At 51.7% G+C, this 19,056-nt stretch overlaps 1 protein-coding gene across 1 annotated transcript in view; it reads right to left on the bottom strand.

The window, feature by feature from the left end:
• Positions 1 to 19,056, bottom strand: part of ADAMTS7 (ADAM metallopeptidase with thrombospondin type 1 motif 7) — a 65,080-nt gene that overhangs the window by 9,451 nt on the left and 36,573 nt on the right. Inside the window, exons 17-23 of the mRNA XM_060282968.2 lie at positions 14,593 to 14,719; positions 14,135 to 14,348; positions 10,537 to 12,315; positions 8,001 to 8,153; positions 6,730 to 6,903; positions 5,861 to 6,007; positions 5,512 to 5,671 (exon numbers count right to left, since the gene is read on the bottom strand). Coding sequence (XP_060138951.2) covers positions 5,512 to 5,671; positions 5,861 to 6,007; positions 6,730 to 6,903; positions 8,001 to 8,153; positions 10,537 to 12,315; positions 14,135 to 14,348; positions 14,593 to 14,719 — 2,754 coding nt within the window. The remainder of the gene's footprint in view (positions 1 to 5,511; positions 5,672 to 5,860; positions 6,008 to 6,729; positions 6,904 to 8,000; positions 8,154 to 10,536; positions 12,316 to 14,134; positions 14,349 to 14,592; positions 14,720 to 19,056) is intronic.

Below are 19,056 nucleotides of genomic sequence, written 5' to 3'. Positions count from 1 at the left end.
GCTTTCCCTGCCAAAACTCAATCTTTAGTGCTCCATTGGAGCAAGCCACCAATCCATGGAAAACCCAAATTGACATTTGCTCTGACTGAACACTAAAGAGCAGGTTTTACCAGGGAAAGCTCTGGGCAAAAAGAACTTTAAAGTGTGGACCTGTGCCTGGAAAGAGTGGGGCAAATAAGTGCAGATAAGCCCAGAGCCAAATCCATGTCAATCGGCTTTTAACTTGGAGTGTTTCAGACCCTGCAGCCTCCTTCATTGGGTGGGATGTGTTAGGATGCCGTTTATGTATACGACTGTTGTTAGCTTTTTTTGTTGTTCCAGTTTTATATTGCTTTTAACTTTTGCAGTATACTGTTAAGTCATTTTGAGCTTACTTTCCGTAAAAAGGACAACTAATACGTGTAAGCAATGCCACCACAATTTGAATTTGCTAGTATGCAACTGAATGCCACCTGCAAAATAGTAGCAGACTGGAAGTCGTTTGCTTGGCTTTGCCTTTGATCTTAATTGCCTTTGTAATGTGCACCTGTCGGTCACCCACCCTGGACCTCCAGACTGGGATCGGCTATAAATCCAATCAGTGCTACCGCAGAAAGGGATTTCAAAAGTGGAGGAAGTGCCTTCTAATTTCTACAACACATCAAAGGAGAATTCAAAGGTATTCGGGTCTTTATTAAGAATTTGGGGGTCTCAAAGCAGAGGCGGCAGCAGAGCTGCAGACCCTTTTCTCTCTGGGACAACGCAGTCAGAAAGGAGCAGCAAGGAATCCGGGGGGGGGGGGAGAGAATGTCTAGTTTGACCACAAAGGTCTCTTTCAGCTCAGCCAAAAATGACATCACTGTGTCAGAGGTTACAGCTAGCCCCACCAAACACCCTCTCCTACAGCATCAAAGGGACAAACTGGGGGAAGGGAGTGAGCGGATATTATCCCTCTGGAGAATCCCCCCCGGCCTGTAAAGAGACGTTTCTGCCTTTCCTGGATCTCGAGCTGACTCTTACTGGATCCCATTTGAACATTAAATCACCTTCATCCCTTTGTCTGGATGGATTTTGCACTAGACTCAAATGTTTCCATGGAGATTCCTCCAGGGAGGAAGAACCGTACCTTGGAACTGGTTCCTGATTAGAGCAGCCAGGAAACGCAGCCACGGAGTTAGCCAAGAGTTGCAGAGGATGATGCGCTTAATCTCAGCCCGCCCGCCCGCCCGCCCTGCCTTGACTGCTACCATAAGCTCCTGCTCTGTTCGCCATCTGAAAGATGCTACAGGAAGCTGCGAAGAAGAACGCCTTGGGAATATTGCTTTGGTGCCTCTGATGGAGCCCTGCTTCCTCTTGGCAAGGCCTCTTATCTCTGGCCTTCAAGAGGGCTCTTTCAGGGAGCTATTTCTGCAGGAAGGACCCGGCATCTGCCAATCTTAGCAGCCGATTGTCCTTCTCCCAGGGCAAGACACCTCTTCACACACACATACAAGACGCTCAATAAATGATAGCTGTCAAGTGGCTCATTATAGGGACTAACCTGAGCATAAAATGGAAGGGCTTACGGCATTAACACCCAAACGGTTGTGATTTCTGCACTGCAGAGGGTTGGACTAGTTGGAGTCCCTTCCAATTATGTGATTCTAAAAGATATTGCATCTCCACTGATCACAGGTTTGGATCCAGCACAGAGCAAGCATGTCTCTGTGTCTCCAGCTTCCAGCTCATTCATATATACTCTGGCTCTTGATCTTCTACAAAGCAGCTAGGTGAGGAGGGGGGTGGGGTGGAGGAAAGACCTACCCTTTAGCCTGGAGGGCACCATCCCATCCCCTAGTTGTAGCTATTGCTGAGATAGTTCAGTATGGACAACATGAAACTCTTAATTTCAGGGTCATGGGTTCGAGTCCCACGTTGGGCAAAAGATTCCTGGATTGCAGGGGGTTGGACTATATGACCATCGACCTCCATTAATTCTACAGTTCTGTGATTCTACCCCACCTCATTCTTTTGGGATGCCGTTGAGGACACTTAAGTGGCAAGCTAAGATTGTTGTCTTAGTAAGGAACTTGTCTGACTAGGTCAGCCATTTCAGTCAGCCAGACTGACCCCCCCCCCCCAAATTACAATCTTCCAAATGCCCGGGGGGGACACTTTTTTCTCGCGGAATCTCGGTAGTCATTTTGGGTGCTACAATCTCACGCTGTGTTCTCTCCCCCCCAAAAAACCCCCACCCCCACAAATTTTCAAGGTGAGAGCGAGGCGTAGGTCACGTGATTCACCCAGGAGCACGTGTTGGAAGCTGCGTGACCTGGTTTTGCATCAGGAAAAGTTGGAAAGTATGTTTCCAAGCAGTCTGGCTTTCAGCCTAACAAGTTTGCACACACATGTGCTTGCACACATACTTTCACTCAATGCATTTTAAAAGCAACAACTTTTCCCTGCGACAGCAAGGGGGAAACAGGCTTATGCAGCGACTGAAGGATCCCCCTTTGGTGATTTGCGCAATCTTGCTTCATGGCTTTCAGTTAATTTATCCCTGTTGTTAGTTATAAAGTTTGGCTCCTTGTTCAGTCTTAAACTGCGGGAAGCTGACAAGCCACAGCTGCACAGTGTAACACACACACACACTGCTCTTCCTTCTTAACATTCTGTGTTACTACATTTTTATTAGCCTTCTGCAGCTGATAAGAAGCGGGTTTATTAATAGCCTGATCTTCCGCATAGAGAATCCAGCATGGGTTTATGGGCTGCTGCTGCGGACGCTTCCCACTTCCTCAAGGGAGGCAGGGTGCTGGGAAGAGAGGCGTCACCACCTGGGGCAAAGGGCCTGCTTCCACTCAGGCAGCTCCTAATGCCACACAATCATTGCTTTTCTGCTATAAACTATAAGCGGAATCACCACTGACTTCTCACCCCCGGGGGACGGACAGACAGAGTCCTCTGTGCACCTGTTTGGGCCTCCCACCATGTTCCCCCATACACTGGGGGCACTGCAAGCAGGGATTGCCTCCTTCCCCCTGCCCGGTCCAAGGCTACTTTCCCCAGAGGCATCTGGCCGGCCACTGTGAGAAGAACATGCTGCACTAGATGGGCCCCCATTTGGACCTATCCAGAAGCCAGGTTCTTCTTCGTTTATTATGAATCCTAAAATGGTACCTCCACAGACAGAGGCAGTCTACCTTAGAATGCTGGAGAACAAGAGTGGGAGGAGGCCGTTGCCCTGGGGACTTCCAGTTTGGGGCATCTGTTTGGCTACTGTGAGAACAGGATGCTAGATTAGATGGGCCCCCTTTGGCCTGATCCAGCAGCCAGGCTCTTATTATGTTCGTAATTGTTTTCAAAGCCGCTGCTTTGATCATTTAATTATCTGTTTCCGGAAGCTATGTCTTCAGAGGGATAAAGGAGCAAGGGGAGGCTGAAATTCATACAGTGCCTGCCAGGTTCACCAGTAGGGTTGCCAGACTCAATAGAGGGCAGGACTTCTGTGCCTTTAATTGCCCTGCTCTCTTCTGAGTCTGGAAACCTTAAAGAGAAACCAGCAGACCCCTTGTTTAATTTCCAAGCAAAGGGCCTGCTGGTTTCTCTTCAAGGTTTCCAGACTCAAAAGAGGAGGGCAATTAAAGGCACAGAAGTCCTGTCCTCTATTGAGTCTGGCAACCCTATTCACCAGTTCTCCCCTTGCAGAAGAGGCAACTTTAGTCATGCATACACAACTATAGCAGAAGTCAGTAGTTTGGTTCCTGAAGCATTTCTTTACCTAGTCACACCATCACTGCCCCAAACACCAATTTAGTGTAACCCTGTTGGGTTTCCAGTGCAGTTTCAGAACATAAACATAAAAAGAAGGACAGAGGGGAAGAGAGTTGCCCTTATACAAATCCGTGGTGTTAGTTTTCAACATGTTCAGCTGCTTTGAGTTTGTTTCTATCCTGGGAGGTTATTTTGCAGATCATTTTCCCTAATGCCCCACGAGAAGGCTGTGATTGGCTGTGAATACCATATTGGGTAGGGGATTGGAGTAGATGAACCTTGGGGTCCCTTCCAACTCCACAATTCTATGAGGTAAGAAGACCACTCTGCAGCAGCCTGCATGGGGTTCTGCACTAAAGACCAAGCGGACCCGACACCTCTGTGCCCAGGCCTGCAGCTTTAGCAAGAACCTGACTTCATATGGCAGGCGGATGAGACTTTCCCCCTCCCTCCAGAGTTCAGCAGGATATGTTTTCTTTCCCATCAGCGCTTCCTGCCCTGGGCCATAAACCAATTATAGGCCATTTAAAAAGCCAGAGCGTTTAGCCCTCCACTTTTCCCTCACATTGTCTTGCATCGTTTATGTGGGGGGAAATCATGACCCTATACATCAAGTCCATTGTATATCCATCATCACCGCAGGACGGATCTGTATTCCCACTTTATCTCTCAGCGCTATTACCATGAGCAACAAGTATTCTTCTGGAGAGAGGCATTTGTTGCAAGGCTAACATTTCCTGTGCCCTGCCCTTGCACAGAAAACCAGTGTAATCTTTTGGCAATAGCCAGGACAATTCTGGATCAGGCCCTCGGGAGCGTTTGCATAGTTTGTATTTTTGGACCAGAAGCAGGCAGGTGGCGCTGGACCTCTAAGCGGTGGGGTGGGGGTTTGCACCAAAGGGGCTTGCTGGGAGGGGATCAACATTTCTACAGTGTATTCTTTGCACTCAATGGCTAAGGCCGAGGGGAGAAGTGGCCTTTTCAGTGGTGGCTCCACACTTATGGAATGCTCTCTGCAGGAAGGCCCGCCTGGCACCACCACCATCTATTTTAAGGCACCAGCCAATTGCTTTTATTTTTACCCAGGCCTTCAGCCCTTAAGGAGGGAAATTGCATGGGGGTGGCAGGGAAAGGGCTGACTCCCCTTCCCCTGTTCCTGTGGCTCTGGTGGAATCTAGACACATTGAAAAAACACTGTGGAAATGCTTTAAAAACAAACAAACACGTTTTGAAAAATATATTGAATTTGCCATAAGCTTACCATCGCCATCTAGTGTCACATTTGTATAACACACTTAAACCATTACATTTGCAGCTGTATAGCCGAGTCCCCTGACTCCTGCGGGAGAAAATTCCCTTTGTGGGTTCAAACCAAACTCCCTATCAGTCAGACTTTATTCCATAATGCAGTATGGGACAGAGCCCAAAAGCGTCTGTGAGAACATTCCACTAACACCCCCCTGCCCCATATATGAAATATGCAACATCCTGGCTGCTTTACTCTCTAGCCAACGACTTCTGCCACCCGGCACATCGCCATCTCTTCATCCAGCCATGCTCCTTGAAAACCCTTACTCAACACAAAGGTTTCGCTGAACCCTCCTTGCACCTTATCTGCAGCTGTTTTTTTTCATTCTAATATTCGGCTAGGTTCCTCCTAAACTGCTTCTTACCAGTTCCGTGGTCAGAGGCCGGACGCTTGTGGCCTCGCCGCTAACGCGTCTTGCAGAATCTCTACCTCTCCCCGCCCCCCTCCGGCCACCCCACCCCACCACTTACTTGGTGGGCTGGGGCTGCAGTCCTGGGGGTTGCACTTCTGCGTGTTCTCCGGCCACGGTTCGTGGTCGCAACGGCTGCTGTCTTCTTCCACCTCCCCGGTCTTGGTGTTCATGCACTTGACCTGCCTCTTCTGGATGCCTCCCCCACACATGGCTGTGCACTAAAGAGATCAAAGAGGAGCTCGGAACACCCAGCCACAGCCTGCCCTGGACCACCCCGAGGAAGGAAGGGAGGGAGGGAGGGAGGGAGGGAGGGAGGGAGGGAGGGAGGGTGCACCCTAATTTCCAATCATCAAAAGTGTTCTGGATTCCTTCCCATGAGGGATTCAGGAGAAGGACTCCTGGCTCACCTGCCCCCAGGATCCCACTGTCCACTTGGTGCAGGGGTGGACGTTGCAAGGCCTGGTGTTGTTCGGGCGGAGGGCTTCATCGCACCGTCCAAATTCCGGGCAGGTCACCAGGCGTTCTTGCTCCCCTCCTCCACACAGCTCAGAGCACTAGCAGGGAAAAGGCAGGAATCAGCTGAGAATGAAGCACCACCACCGACACTCTATGGTGGACGCAGGCGGGTGCTTGGGCAAGAGCTAGTTCTCAGCCAAGGAGTCAAAACAGGAGTGGGAGGCCACACAGCAACCTCCATGGGCTTGCCTGCTTAGTGGGCTTCCCACTAAGGAGGTCCATTCAGGGCCGGGGCAGCACATCATAATGGCCCCCAGATGTTGAACTCCAACTCCCAGCAGCCCCAGTTGACAGGGATGCTGGGAGTTGCAGTCCAATAGTATCTGGAGGGCGCTGTGTTGTCTACCCTTGGTTTAAGGCACATCACTGGGGCAGCAGCCCGCATTTCCTGCTCTTTGGGAGTTTCCAAGTCTTTGGGGGAGAGAATGTATTTGCAAAAGCAGATCAGATCTCAGGGAGCATCACCTGGCAGAAGACATTCCTATTAAACCGAAATGGCACAGTAGAAAAATTACAATTCAAAGTGTCGATTATGTCCCATAAAGTCCTATACAGCTTAGGTCCGAGCTCCCACTCGCTGGATCATCACTTACGGACTCATTGTTAAAACCGTGTTTATGGAAGGCAATCTTACTCAGCTACAAGTGATCGCCAAAGAAAAATTGGAGCAAGATGCCCCCACCTCACCCCAGTACAAGGGAGCTCTGGGTTGGACTCACAGCCTCCTCCGCTCTCTGCTTGCCCCCTGCCCCCGACTCACCTCTCTCCAGGTAGAGGTGTACCAGCCGAGGCACAGCTTGTTATTGCAGGGCATCTGGGTGAGGGGCTTGTACAGCACAGCCTGGCAGTGGAAGGGACGGAGGGGCCGCTGGTCCCTGGTGTCGACGCAGTGGATGTCCCGGACTTTCACACCGCCTCCACAGGTCCTGGAGCACTGGGTTCCAAATAGTGCAAGGAGAAGCCGGCTGAGAGCTGGCCACTGTCCGTTTTGGGGTGGGGGGATATTGGGAAACAGCCTGGCTGCTCTCAAAAGGAGCCTGTTTTTGTTCCTACCTATTCAATTCCCTGCTGTCCCGCCCCTCCCCATGGGTTCTAAGAAATGTCCCCCTGCCCCACTTTATGCTCACAACCACCCTGCAAGGTAGGCCAGCCTGAGAGGCCGTGATTGGCCTCAGGTCAAGGTTTACGGAGGATAAGACTATCTGTGGTAATTGGCCACCAGGTCCGGCGCTCTCCTAAAGCATTCTGAGGCAGTTGCCTCAATGGCACACTGGAGGAAAGTAGACAGGGGCAGCAGACTTAGACCTGCCTCCATGCCTCTTCCCTTAAAAAAGGTAAGGGGACCCCCAGTCACTCTGGGGTTGCGGCACTCATCTTGCTTTATTGGCCGAGGGAGCCGGCGTACAGCTTCTGGGTCATGTGGCCAGCATGACTAAGCTGCTTCTGGTGAACCAGAGCAGCACATGGAAACGCTGTTTACCTTCCCACCGGAGTGGTACCTATTTATCTACTTGCACTTTGACATGCTTTTGAACTGCTAGGTGGGCAGGAGCAGGGACCGAGCAATGGGAGCTCACCCCGTCGCAGGGATTCGAACCACCGACCTTCTGATCGGCAAGCCCTAGGCTCTGTGGTTTAGACCAGTGTTTCCCAACCTTGGGTCTCCAGCTGTTTTCAGGCTACAATTCCCATCATCCCTGACCACTGGTCTTGCTAACTAGGGATGATGGGAGTTGTAGTCCAAAAACAGTTGGAGACCCAAGGTTGGGAAACACTGGTTTAGACCACAGCACCACCCGCGTTCCCTATGCCTCTTCCCTTACCCACTGTTAAATTACAGAGATCTGAGGCTTTTACTCCAGTTGGAGTCATGCATTTTTGGGTTGGAATAGACTTTGGAAGTCATCGAGTGCAACCTGCTGCTCCGCAACACGGAACAAATACTTTAAAAAATGATCAAGAGGGGTGTGTGAAGACGAGCCCCGGAGGCCTCCTCGGCCAAGGGCATTGCCTGAGCTGAGTTTTGCCTACTTTGCTCCAGTTCCCGACGCGCCAGCTGGAACACGGCCTCAAGTAGCACCTCCGGGCAGGGATGGGCTTCCGGGCAGGGCTGCAGTCTTGCTCCTGCGCTGTGCTGCAGCGCACTGTTCTCCAAATGGCGCCCAGGCCACATGTGGTGGAGCACTGGAAGGAAGAGGAAGCCCTGTTAGCACCCAGGCCTGCTCAGTCCCCGCTAATTCGACGGAGCTGGGTTTTCACCTCCTGCCTCTCCAAGCAAGGGTAGGGAACCTCAGGTCCACCCAAATGTGGCCTTCCAATCCCCTCTGCCTGGCCCTCCTAACTCTCCCCAAGCCACACCCCTCCTGGCCTTGCTCCACACTCTCCTTGAGTATTTTGCCCTAGCTGGAGGTCTGGGGATGCTTCTTGCTGGTCTGGATGGAGGATAAAGGGGAGGGTGAGAATGTGTGGGGAAGCTAGCCTACAGAGGTTTTAAAACTCCATACTTGTTGCTCCGCCCACTACCAGCATGTGGCCCCTGGAAGGCAACCTTTGAGTTGAAAAAGATTCTCCAGCCCCTCTACTCAGTGGCCCAAACTCTGGCCTCTATGAGGCTCATCCTCATCTGCCACTGCCTTCTCATACCGCTTGCTGGAGCCTCTTGCAATCACCAGAGACCCAACAAGCAAAGAGGCCAAGTGGTCTGAAATGACAACCTTGGAGCCAAGACAGGGTCTTTTCTGCACCTGCAAGCCCCCTCCATTCTACCTCCTCTAGACCAGGTGTAGCCAACAAGGTGCATAGGCTCTGACAGTTCTCTGATGAAAATAGGGATACCTTATTCCATACCCTCCAATCAAAATAGAGACGTCCCCTCCAACATTTCTCCGGTGGAAAGAGGGACATCCTATAGAAAAGACAGGCATTCCAGGATCAAATCAGAAACCAGGACAGCTTCTGTAAATCTGGTACTGTCTCTGGAAAATAGGGAATCTTGGAGGGTCTGCAGGTGCCATCCAGAGGTGGTCAGACTACAGTTCCAGATCTGAGAGTCCTGCACTGGCTGCCAGTGAGCTACAGTGTCCAATTCAAGGCGTTGGCGCTAGTATAAAAGGTAAAGGGACCCCTGACCATTAGGTCCAGTCGTGACCGACTCTGGGGTTGCGGCGCTCATCTTGCATTATTGGCCGAGGGAGCCGGCGTACAGCTTCCAGGTCATGTGGCCAGCATGACAAAGCCACTTCTGGCGGACCAGAGCAGCACACGGAAATGCCGTTTACCTTCCCGCCGGAGTGGTACCTATTTATCTACTTGCACTTTGACATGCTTTCGAACTGCTAGGTTGGCAAGAGCAGGGAACGAGCAACAGGCGCTCACCACGTTGCGGGGATTCAAACCACCGACCTTCTGATCGGCAAGCCCTAGGCTCTGTGGTTTAACCCACAGCGCCACCCGCGTCCCTTGGTGCTAGTATACAGAGCCCTAAAAGACCTGGACTTAGAGGAGAGCCTTACTCCATACGTCCCAACTTGCTGTTTATGATCAGGTTGGGGGAGCTTCTTAAGCACCTAAGAGCATAAGAAGCACCAGCTGGATCAGGACAGTAGCCTATCAAGTCCAGCATCCTGTTCTCACAGTGGCCAACCAGATGCCCCAATGGGACCCGAGCACAAGAGCACCTCTCCTCTCCAGTGGTTTCCAGCAATCGGTATTCAAAAGCGTTGCTGCCTCCAACCGTGGAGGCAGAGCATAGCCAGCATTACCCCTGGATGGAAAGGGCACTGTGAACATGGGAAGGGGCTTTCTTTGTCAGGACCCCCATCTCTGGAACTCCCTTCCAGACAGCTCTGTATAGGGAAGGTTTTTTAAAAAATGTTTTATTATTTTTTATATAACGTATGTTGGAAGCCACCTAGAGTGGCTGGGGTAACCCAGTCAGATGAGCGGGGTATAAATAGGAATATTGCTGTTGTTGTTGAATCGGATCTCCCTATTTTCAACGGAAAAATGTTGGAAGGTATGCTGTCATTTTAATTATTATATATTGGACATGTCCTTTCCCCTTATGTTTTTTAGCCAATCTAGGCACCCTTCAGGGAGGTAGGGGGAGAAATATAAATTTAATACATAAACAAATAGCAAATAAATAAAATTCCAACCACCAGCATGGCCAGTGATTGTTGTCTAAACAATTTTGCTTAGAAAGTCGATGAGAGTTTTGATCTGTTTTTAGACTTTAAAAACATTTTAGAAGTTTTTAATTATTGTTGTTAATGCTTCTTAACAATAATTTTATTGTTTTAACTGCTTTGTGGTTTTTGTTTTTGTTTTTACAATAAAACTATATGGATATTTTATGAAACAAATAAATAAAAATAATTGCAGCCCAACAACAACTGGAGGGAACTGAGCTGGCTAACCCTGCTCTGGACGAGAGTGTGACCCAAACCCTCCCACTTTCTGCAGAACTGAGCTCTGGGGAAAGCAGGCCTGGTGCCAAGGGGCTCAGCGCCAAGCAGAGAACTCCAGGCAACCGGCAGGTATCCTCTCCTTCCTGCCAGGAACTTGCCTCACTCCAGTTTCCAGCTTCCCAGCTGGCATTCAGAGGAGCTGCGACAGTCGCCGGAGGAGCCGAGAGCGTCCTGTCCTCCTTTTCCTCCTGGTGTCTTGCAGTCGTGGGCCTGGGCCCGAGACCTCCATGGCTGCTTGCAAACATCCAGTGAGCCCCATGGGGAACACTTTTATTTCTGCCCCCAGAGAGTCCCTGGTCCCCCACACTGGGAGGGATACGCTCAGCGTCCCACTTGCTTTTCATTCCAACAGACTCCTCCTTCCGCCTTGGCACAGGTGGCATGGAAGTGAAAGAGCCAGGGGGAGAGGGCCCCCACTCCAAGGACGTCGGCTCAGTTGGCAGCCGCTGCCCCAGTGAGTTGGGACTGTGTGGCATGAGCAGAACATGGCTGGAAGGGGGCTGCCTCTCGACCGTACTGCTGTCAAGCCCAGGTGGCTCATATGCAAAGGTGGGTGTGGGCTCCAGGGAGGGAGGCTTGCCCTTGGCCTTGACCACATCGGCAGGAGAGTGTTGGAGGTCCTGTGCATCTGCTGCAAGGCTCTTGCAGTTTGCCACGTCGTATGGAGTCACACCATCATCGGGCTTCCTGTTTATCTCGCTTGGGACCTGAGCAGGAAGGTGAAGGGTGGTTTCAGTAGGACCAGGCAGTGGAGAAATGAAGTTCCCATGCGTCCCCTTTGATGCTGTTTCTGCAGTTCCTGCTGCAACTGTCCTAACCAGGGCTTCTTCCATTCTGCGTTCATCACCAACGTCATCTTTGAGATCAATGATGGCCCGGTCTGTACCACCACCTTCTCCACGGCTCAACAACCCATTGTCTTTGATGGTGCTGAGATATGGGACCTTTGAGCCTCCAGCGTCTTTCTTCCAGCTCTTGGGAGTGCTAAACTCATGGTCTTGACTGGGGCTGCCCTCAACAGAAGGTACGGTTGGAGTCCGGAAGGTCAAGTAAGGGAAGATCACGGAGGGGACCGTGTTTGATACCTTCCCTTCCCAACGTGTGGTGTTTTCTTGGGCATGATTGACAGATACGTGGCTGTTGGTGCTAGAAGGGAAATCCGTTGCAGCTGCAGAAGTGGAAGAAGGAAGATCTCCCCAAATGGCTGGTGGGTTCTCCTTCACTTTAACTGTCATGGAGAAGGTTGGAGAGACAGCAACAGCTGTACCCAAATAACCATGCCAACTGACAGCAGTGCTATGCTCTTGAAACCCACTGGTTACCCCTTTGTTATTCCACCCAACAGCTGGAGATGTCGGGCTTCCATGGTCCATCTCTGGGTTTACAGTAGAGAGAGAATCAGGAGCCATTTCTTGAGGGTCCTCTTTCACATCGCTGACCTTCTTCACCCCAACATCCGGCAACAAGTCCTCTCTCCCGCCACCCTTGGCGTCAGCTGGGTCGTAAGACAGGTCTTCATGGAAGTTGATAAAATTGTAATCGTAGTAAAAATCATCCACAAACACATTTCCCTTTTTGTTGTTGCCGGGTGAATAATCTTCTTCCCTTATGGCATTAAGGTCTTCAGATTTGGGCGACAAAGGGCTGAATCGAGGGATGGGGTGGCTGGGGATGAAATTGATCTCATTGTACAGCTCCCGGCTTGAGGAACCAGAGCCTGACCAGTCTGAGAAGATGCTCTCGATCTTGTTCCAGCAGGGCAGCAACGAACAGGCAATTTCGGAGGCTGGTCTTTGCCCTGGATCACAGCTGGCTCTGGTATTATTGGGGCAGTACACCAGGCGATGCTGTATCCCACTTCCGCATGTGACCGAACACTGTATGGGAAAGGGGAGAGAAAAGAAGGAGTGTGAGAGACATCAGTGGCCAACACAGTGCTGGCAGTTTCTCCATGCTATGATCCTCCAAGAGAGATAGCGTGGTATAGTGGTTAGAGCAGTTGATCCCAAAGTGGGTGGTAGCACCCCCTGAGGGGCAATGGGATTACCTAGGTGGGGGTGCTAGGAAGCGTCGGCAAGTAGGAACAGGAAGTGCAAATGATTATCAGATTTCAAAAAGCTGGTATCAATAGTTTGTCAATCAATTTTGTTGTAGTAATTAAACTAAATACAGTGGTGCCTCGACTTACGAATTTAATCCATTCCGAAGGCACCTTCATAAGTCGAAAAATTCGCAAGTCAAAAAACGCCATTGGAAATGCTATTTCCCATAGGAATGCATTGAAAACGGAAAAAATCGTAAGTCGAAAAATCCCTATCTAAAACCGCCACGGTTTTTTTCCGGATGTCGCAACATTCGTAAGCGCACCGCCATTACCCCCATTCGTAAGTCGAAAAATTCAGTTGTCGAGTCGTTCATAAGTCGAGGTACCACTGTAGTTTTAATTGATTTTTTTAAAAAAAATGTATGTGCAATTAGTTGTCACTGTTTTGAATTTGATTGTGTTATGGTATTCCTTAGTGGGTCATGCAAACCACTATTCTGAATAATGCCTTTTATAGAGTAGGGAAACACCGGGGAAGGGTTTATAAAACCAAGGGATTGGTGGCCCCCAAAAGTTTGGGAACCATTGATTAGAGTGTCAAACAAGGACCTGGAAGACCAGGTTTCCAATATCCACTTGGCCATGACCTCTCGGCCGAACCTACCTCAAAAGTTTGTTGTGGGGATTATAGAAGGTGGGGAGAGAACCATGTATACCCCACCTTGGGCTCCTTGGAGACACAGGTGGTAGAATATAAATGCAGTAAATAAACAAACCTGGTGCCCCAGTTGTAGTCCAAAATTTCTGGAGGGCACCAAGTTGGGGAAGGCTGGTCCATGCAAAAAAGGGCCAGAAATAATTATAATCCTAGGTCATTTGCTCTTTCCACTACAGAAGCTCAATCTAAACCCAGCCATCGTTCTTCAGGTTCAGGTCATCTTTGTTTCCTGACGAAGCTTGGCTTGCATGGAAAAACCCAGACAGCTGGGGGGCTGGCGGGTCACCCTGGAGGGGGCTGGCACCCAGTGACATCATAGGTCATCTCTATTTGGGGTTCCCATCAAGTACCACCCTTCATCCGAGCAAGATTCCTAGCTGAGGGGGAAAAGAGCAAGTAGGGATTTGCTAACAGGGAGAAACAAAGCACAAGAAGAATGTTTGTTGCGGCTGAGCAGATAAGAGGTCTTCTGACCTTTCTCCAGAGTTGCAGCAACCCACATATCAAAAATAGTTTCATGCCACAAGAACATGTGACTCCCAGCCAGCCACATTAAAAGTGGAGTCTTTCTACACTGACCCTGGGAGGGAAGACCCAGATTGCCCAAGGCCAAGGATGTTGGGCAGCCTCCTCTGTCCTCTCCCAAAGACCTAGCGAGTGATTTGGATTTCAGAGTACAGTGTTGGCCTTTGCCAAATTTGCAACAGCCATGGTTATTTATGCAATAGAGAATCCTCCAGTTCCTGTCTGGAGGAAGGTAGGAAGCTAGCTGCTTTATAATGAATCAGATCGTTGAGTCCATCTAGCTCAGTAATTGATTTGACAGCCACCCTTCAGGATTTCAGGCAGGGGACATTCCCAGCCCTACCTGGAGATGCCCTCGTGGATTGAACCAAGACTTGCAGCAAGGGTTTTGCGCTCGGATTCTCCTCACCTTGGACCAATTGCCAGCCAGCCACCGAGCTGGGCAGAGGACCTCTCGGTTGCAGGGGGCCGTGGCATCCGGCTTCGAGAGATGCTGGCACTTGCTGGCTTGCAGTGCCCGCTGCTCATCCAGCGCCACACTCTGGATGCAGAGGACGGTCCTCTTCGTCAGCCCAGTGTCCCCGCAAGTGGCAGAACACGCTTGCCACTCGCCAGCCCACCACCTGGAAGGGAGCGAGCAGGGGTTCAAGGGTTAGGCTAGGGAAAGAGCAATTAGACGTCCACTCTGGGAGCATGAACCATTGCAAGGGTTTGGAATAGATAACCCTTTGGATCTCTTCCAACTCTACAGTTCTATGATTCTAAGAGGCTCCTTTCACAGTTATTGGGGAATAGGATGCTTGGCTCGATGGGCCATTGACCTGATCCTTTTGTTCTTGTGTTTAGATGCAGGGGAGTTGAGCTGACCTGGCAGGGCACGGCTCCTCGCTGCAACTCTTCTGCTTGTCGTCCGGCCGGCTAAGAACGTTGCAGTAGTGCTCCTCCACCAACCCAGCCACTTTTTCCATGCAGTGCACAACCTGCCTCTGGACCCCTGAGGAGAGAAGGAGGTGGGTATCAGGCACGCCCCATGCATGCACAGTGGTATATGCTCAGCCCCGGCGCTTCCATTAAGGCGAACTAGGCCACGGCCTAGGGCGCCAAAATGGAGGGGGCGCTGACCAGGCCGCCCGCCACCCACTGCCGCCCGCCGGTGCTGCCTGGGAGGCGCGCGGGGAGCGCGGGCCTGGGGCCGCCTCCTCTGAACAGCTGAAAGGCGGGCGAGGCGGCCCCAGGCTCGCGCTCCCGGCGAGAAGTTCCGGAGGTGCGCGGGGAGCGGCAGAGAAGCGGCAGCGGCAGAAGGGCGAGCGGGGCCCGCCAGCCAGCATGATCAGCAGGGTCTTGCAGGCTGCAGCGGAGCAGAGAGCGGGAGGAGGCAGCCCCAACCCCAGGCTTGCGCTCCCAACGCGCCTGCGAAGCTTTGCATAGGGAGCGGGAGGCTGAGGCCGCCTCAACTGAACAGCTCTGAGAGGTGCAGCGAGGTGGCCCCAGGCTCACGCTCCCCCTGTGCGCCTCCGGAGCTTCGCGCCCGGAGCGCGAGCTTGGGGCCGCCTCGTTGCGCCTCTCAGCTGTTCCGTTGAGGTGGCCCCAGGCTGCCGCTCCCTGTGCGAAGCTCCGGAGGCGCACGGAGATCGCTGGGGGCGCGAGCCTGGAGGCGGGGCTGCAGCCTGCTCTGCTGCAGCCTGCAAGACCCTGCTGATCATGCTGGCTGGCGGGCCCCGCTCACCCTTCTGCCGCTGCCGCTTCTCTGCCGCTCCCCGCACACTTCCGGAACTTCTTGCCTAGGGCGCAAAAAAACCTAGCACTGGCCCTGTATATGCTGGCATGCCAAGAACCAAGGATCAGTGGGGTGTAGTGGTTAGAGTATTGGACCAGGACCTGGCAGACCAGGGTTCAAATCCCCACTCGGTCACGGCACTCGCTGGGTGACCTTGGGCCAGTCATTGCCTCTCAGCCTAGACTACCTCACTGGGCTGTTGTGAGGATAAAATGGGGAGGCAGAGAACTATGTATGCAAGGTTTCAGGTTTGGTCCCCGTAATAAGGTAAAGGGTAAACGGACCCCTGACCGTTAGGTCCAGTCGCGGATGACTCTGGGGTTGCGGTGCTCATCTCACTTTACTGGCCGAGGGAGCCGGCGTACAGCTTCCGGGTCATGTGGCCAGCATGACAAACCTGCTTCTGGCGAACCAGAGCAGCACATGGAAACACCATTTACCTTCCCGCTTGGAGGGGTTTTATCTACTTGCACTCTGATGTGCTTTCTAACTGCTAGGTGGGCAGGAGCTGGGACCGAGCAATGGGAGCTCACCCCGTCGCGGGGATTCAAACCGCCGACCTTCCGATCGGCAAGCCCTAGGCCCCTAGGTCCCCATAATGGACAGCTGCATATTCTTGCATTGCAGGGGGTTGGACTAGATCAGGGGTCCCCAGACTACGGCCCGGGGGCCGGATGCGGCCCAATTGGCCTGCCAATCTGGCCCGCAACGACCCCCGGCGCCCGCTGCCCGCTCTTACGGCGTGCAGCGCGTCAGCGCTCTTCCAGGTTGGGGAAAAAGCGCCGAAAATCCTTTGTGTGCATGTGTATGGGCCTCTCCCGACCCGGAAGAGGTCATTTCTGGTGCACTTCCGGGTCAGGGGAGGTCCATACGCATGCGCACAATGGATTTTCGGTGCTTTTCCCACCCTGGAAGCGCGCACTCCCCCGCCCGCCGGCCCGCACAGGCGCGCGCTCCCCCGCCCTCCGGCCCGCCGCGCAATCGGCGCAGTGGGAACCGGCCCAAACGCCGGTAAGTCTGGGGACCCCTGGACTAGATGATCCTCAGGGTCCTACTCTATGATTCCAACTCTATGATTCTATGATTAAGCTATAAAACTCTTGGCTTGTGCTTCCCCACTTGAAGATCGCTCATGAGGAAAAGTGGTTCTTGGACTGAAACAGCTGCACACCAACGGACAGCAGTGGCCCTCCAGGGTTTCAGGAGGGGCCATTCCTCAGCCCTACCTAGAGATATGACTGGGACCTTCTGCATGCAGGGCTGATGGTACAGCCACTTCCCCAGCTGGGTGTTAGAGTCCCACCACCACACACAATTGCTGTGTTGGGCAGCCAGCTGTAGCAAGGACCTTTCGGGAGCAGCACAGGGGTTAATGATTGCAGAAGACACTGCAGGTCTCTAAGCCCTGCACCTGTTACTAACAATACCCCCCCCCCACCCCGCCCTGCAAGGTTAGGGAGGGGAAGCAGCAGGAGGCAGCCCAGGGAACTTGGAATGTTGTAATTAAGTCACCACGAGCACAGTTGGGGGGATGAGGTCAGCAAAGATCAGGTTGAAAACCAAGCATGCCAAGACACACACACACACACACACACACACACACACACTGCATGGATGACCAGCTAACAAACAAGGACCCTCTTTGTCTGCCCCGCTTCTTTGTTAGGGCCTCTGCCAGCAGCTCCTGCATCCAACTCCCTATCTTTAAGCTATTCTAAGATGGGGTGGGGCTGTGGTCTCAAAACCAGGCATAAAAGCGCTTCACCATGCAGGACAAAGAAAATCCGTTCCCTCAACCGAACCTTTGAAAGCAGCAGACTTAAATAATGCCCAAACCGCTCCATTTCAGAGGTTGATTTGTCCGCTTGTGACCTTGAGCCCAGAGCCGTTAACAAGAAAGAAATCTAAACTGTTGGTCCTGGCCTTAAGTTTATTTTAAAAACAAAAGCTGCAATTTATTCCTCTGTGTTTTTGTTTTTATGGCAATGCCTTCTTGCAATAATTGGTGCAACTGGTAACGAGACTCCCGCAGAGTCATTTTTTTGCTGGGCGGGCTCAGAGCCCTCCTCCATGTACAATGCCGCAGGTTGTCTGTGGGAACAATAGCCCTTTTCTGCCAGGAACAGTAGTGCCGATCTGAAGAGAGCTCTTGCAATTGGATGCATGGAACTCCACAGGGCTGGGAAAGAATCCTGGAAACTGATCTCCTGCCACGTGGGGTGAGCTGCCTGCAAGCCAAGACTCTGCAGCCAGCCTCCGAAATCAATCCTAGCAGCGGGAGAGGCCCACGGGTAATCCCACGGGAGAGAGAGAGCTTTTTCTACGGATTTATTTGATTTGGTGTGTCCATGTTCCAACAGTACAGTTCCATTGCCACCTCCCTCTTTCTTTTGCAGAGCTCAAAGGAGTGTGCACAATTTGACCTCACCATATGAGCTCAGATAGGCTGAGGATGCTACCAGACTGTCTTGTGTTTTCCAGCCGGTATTCAAGCACATATCAGAAAAGTTCATGCAATTAAAGTGGATCCAAGTGTGCTCTGTCACCCCCATCACAAAAAACACCCCCTTTCTAAAAATAAACAAAATATCATGATATGGATTTCAAACCGATTTGGGACAATTATCGATAGATCACCCAGCCCTACTTAGAAGAACAGAATTGTCGAGTTGGAAGGGGCCCTGAGGATGAACTAGTTCAATCCCTGCAATTCAGGAATATGCATCTGCCCCATACAGGGATCAAACCTGCAACCTTGCCATTATCAGCACCATGCTTTAACCAACTGAGCTACCCAGGCTCTAGCTCTGGCTTCCTGGAATACCCTCTGCTCTGTTGCAATACAAGCATCAAGATTCAGGCAGAAGGTGTCCAGAGTTGAATTGTGATCATGGCTCTTTCCTGACTCCCCTTCCTTCTGTGATGCCATGCCATTCCTTCCTCCAGGAGAAAGAGAGGCGCCTGCCCACCACCCTCCCAGATGGCACAAGGGCTATTTCCAGACCTCTGGAGCTATTTTAGCACAACTGTTTGGACAAAACAGACAGTTTGCTGCCCGCTAACCTTGGCAGCTTTAGATAGGAAGCATCTGGGAGATGGCTCAGTGAAGGCTGCCTGCTTGGGCCCCTTGGTCAGCAGCAGCACCTATGAGCAGGCCATCTGCTGAGGACTAGCCTCAGCTTCTGCACATCAGCAACAGCTGAGAGGTCAAAACACAAAACAGCTGCAAAAGCCTCTCCCTGCAGAAGCCAAAAGCAGGAGCACCAGGAGCTCTTTGTATGAAATTGCTACAACTGATGGAGCATTCATGGAGGAGAGGGCCATGATGGCTATGCTCTGCCTCCAAACTAGCTTTGCGAAAAAAGACTTCTGGGCTGCTTCCAGACTGTCATTATTTCGTGGGGGTAAGGGTGTTTCAACTGAATTACCAGCAAATTCAGGTTGCATAATTAAACTGTATTTGGCACTTTTGCAGGACAAACCCACTTCTCCAACCCTAAACCTAAGGGGGGGGGGAATTGGACAGTTTGCAGTAAGGAAAGGGATGAGAAAGT

Source organism: Zootoca vivipara, chromosome 13 (assembly GCF_965207765.1).
Source record: "Zootoca vivipara chromosome 13, rZooViv2.hap1.1, whole genome shotgun sequence".
NCBI classification, from domain to species: domain Eukaryota; kingdom Metazoa; phylum Chordata; class Lepidosauria; order Squamata; family Lacertidae; genus Zootoca; species Zootoca vivipara.
Note: the sequence above shows the minus strand (reverse complement) of the source record. Positions and strands in the feature narration are given on the sequence as shown.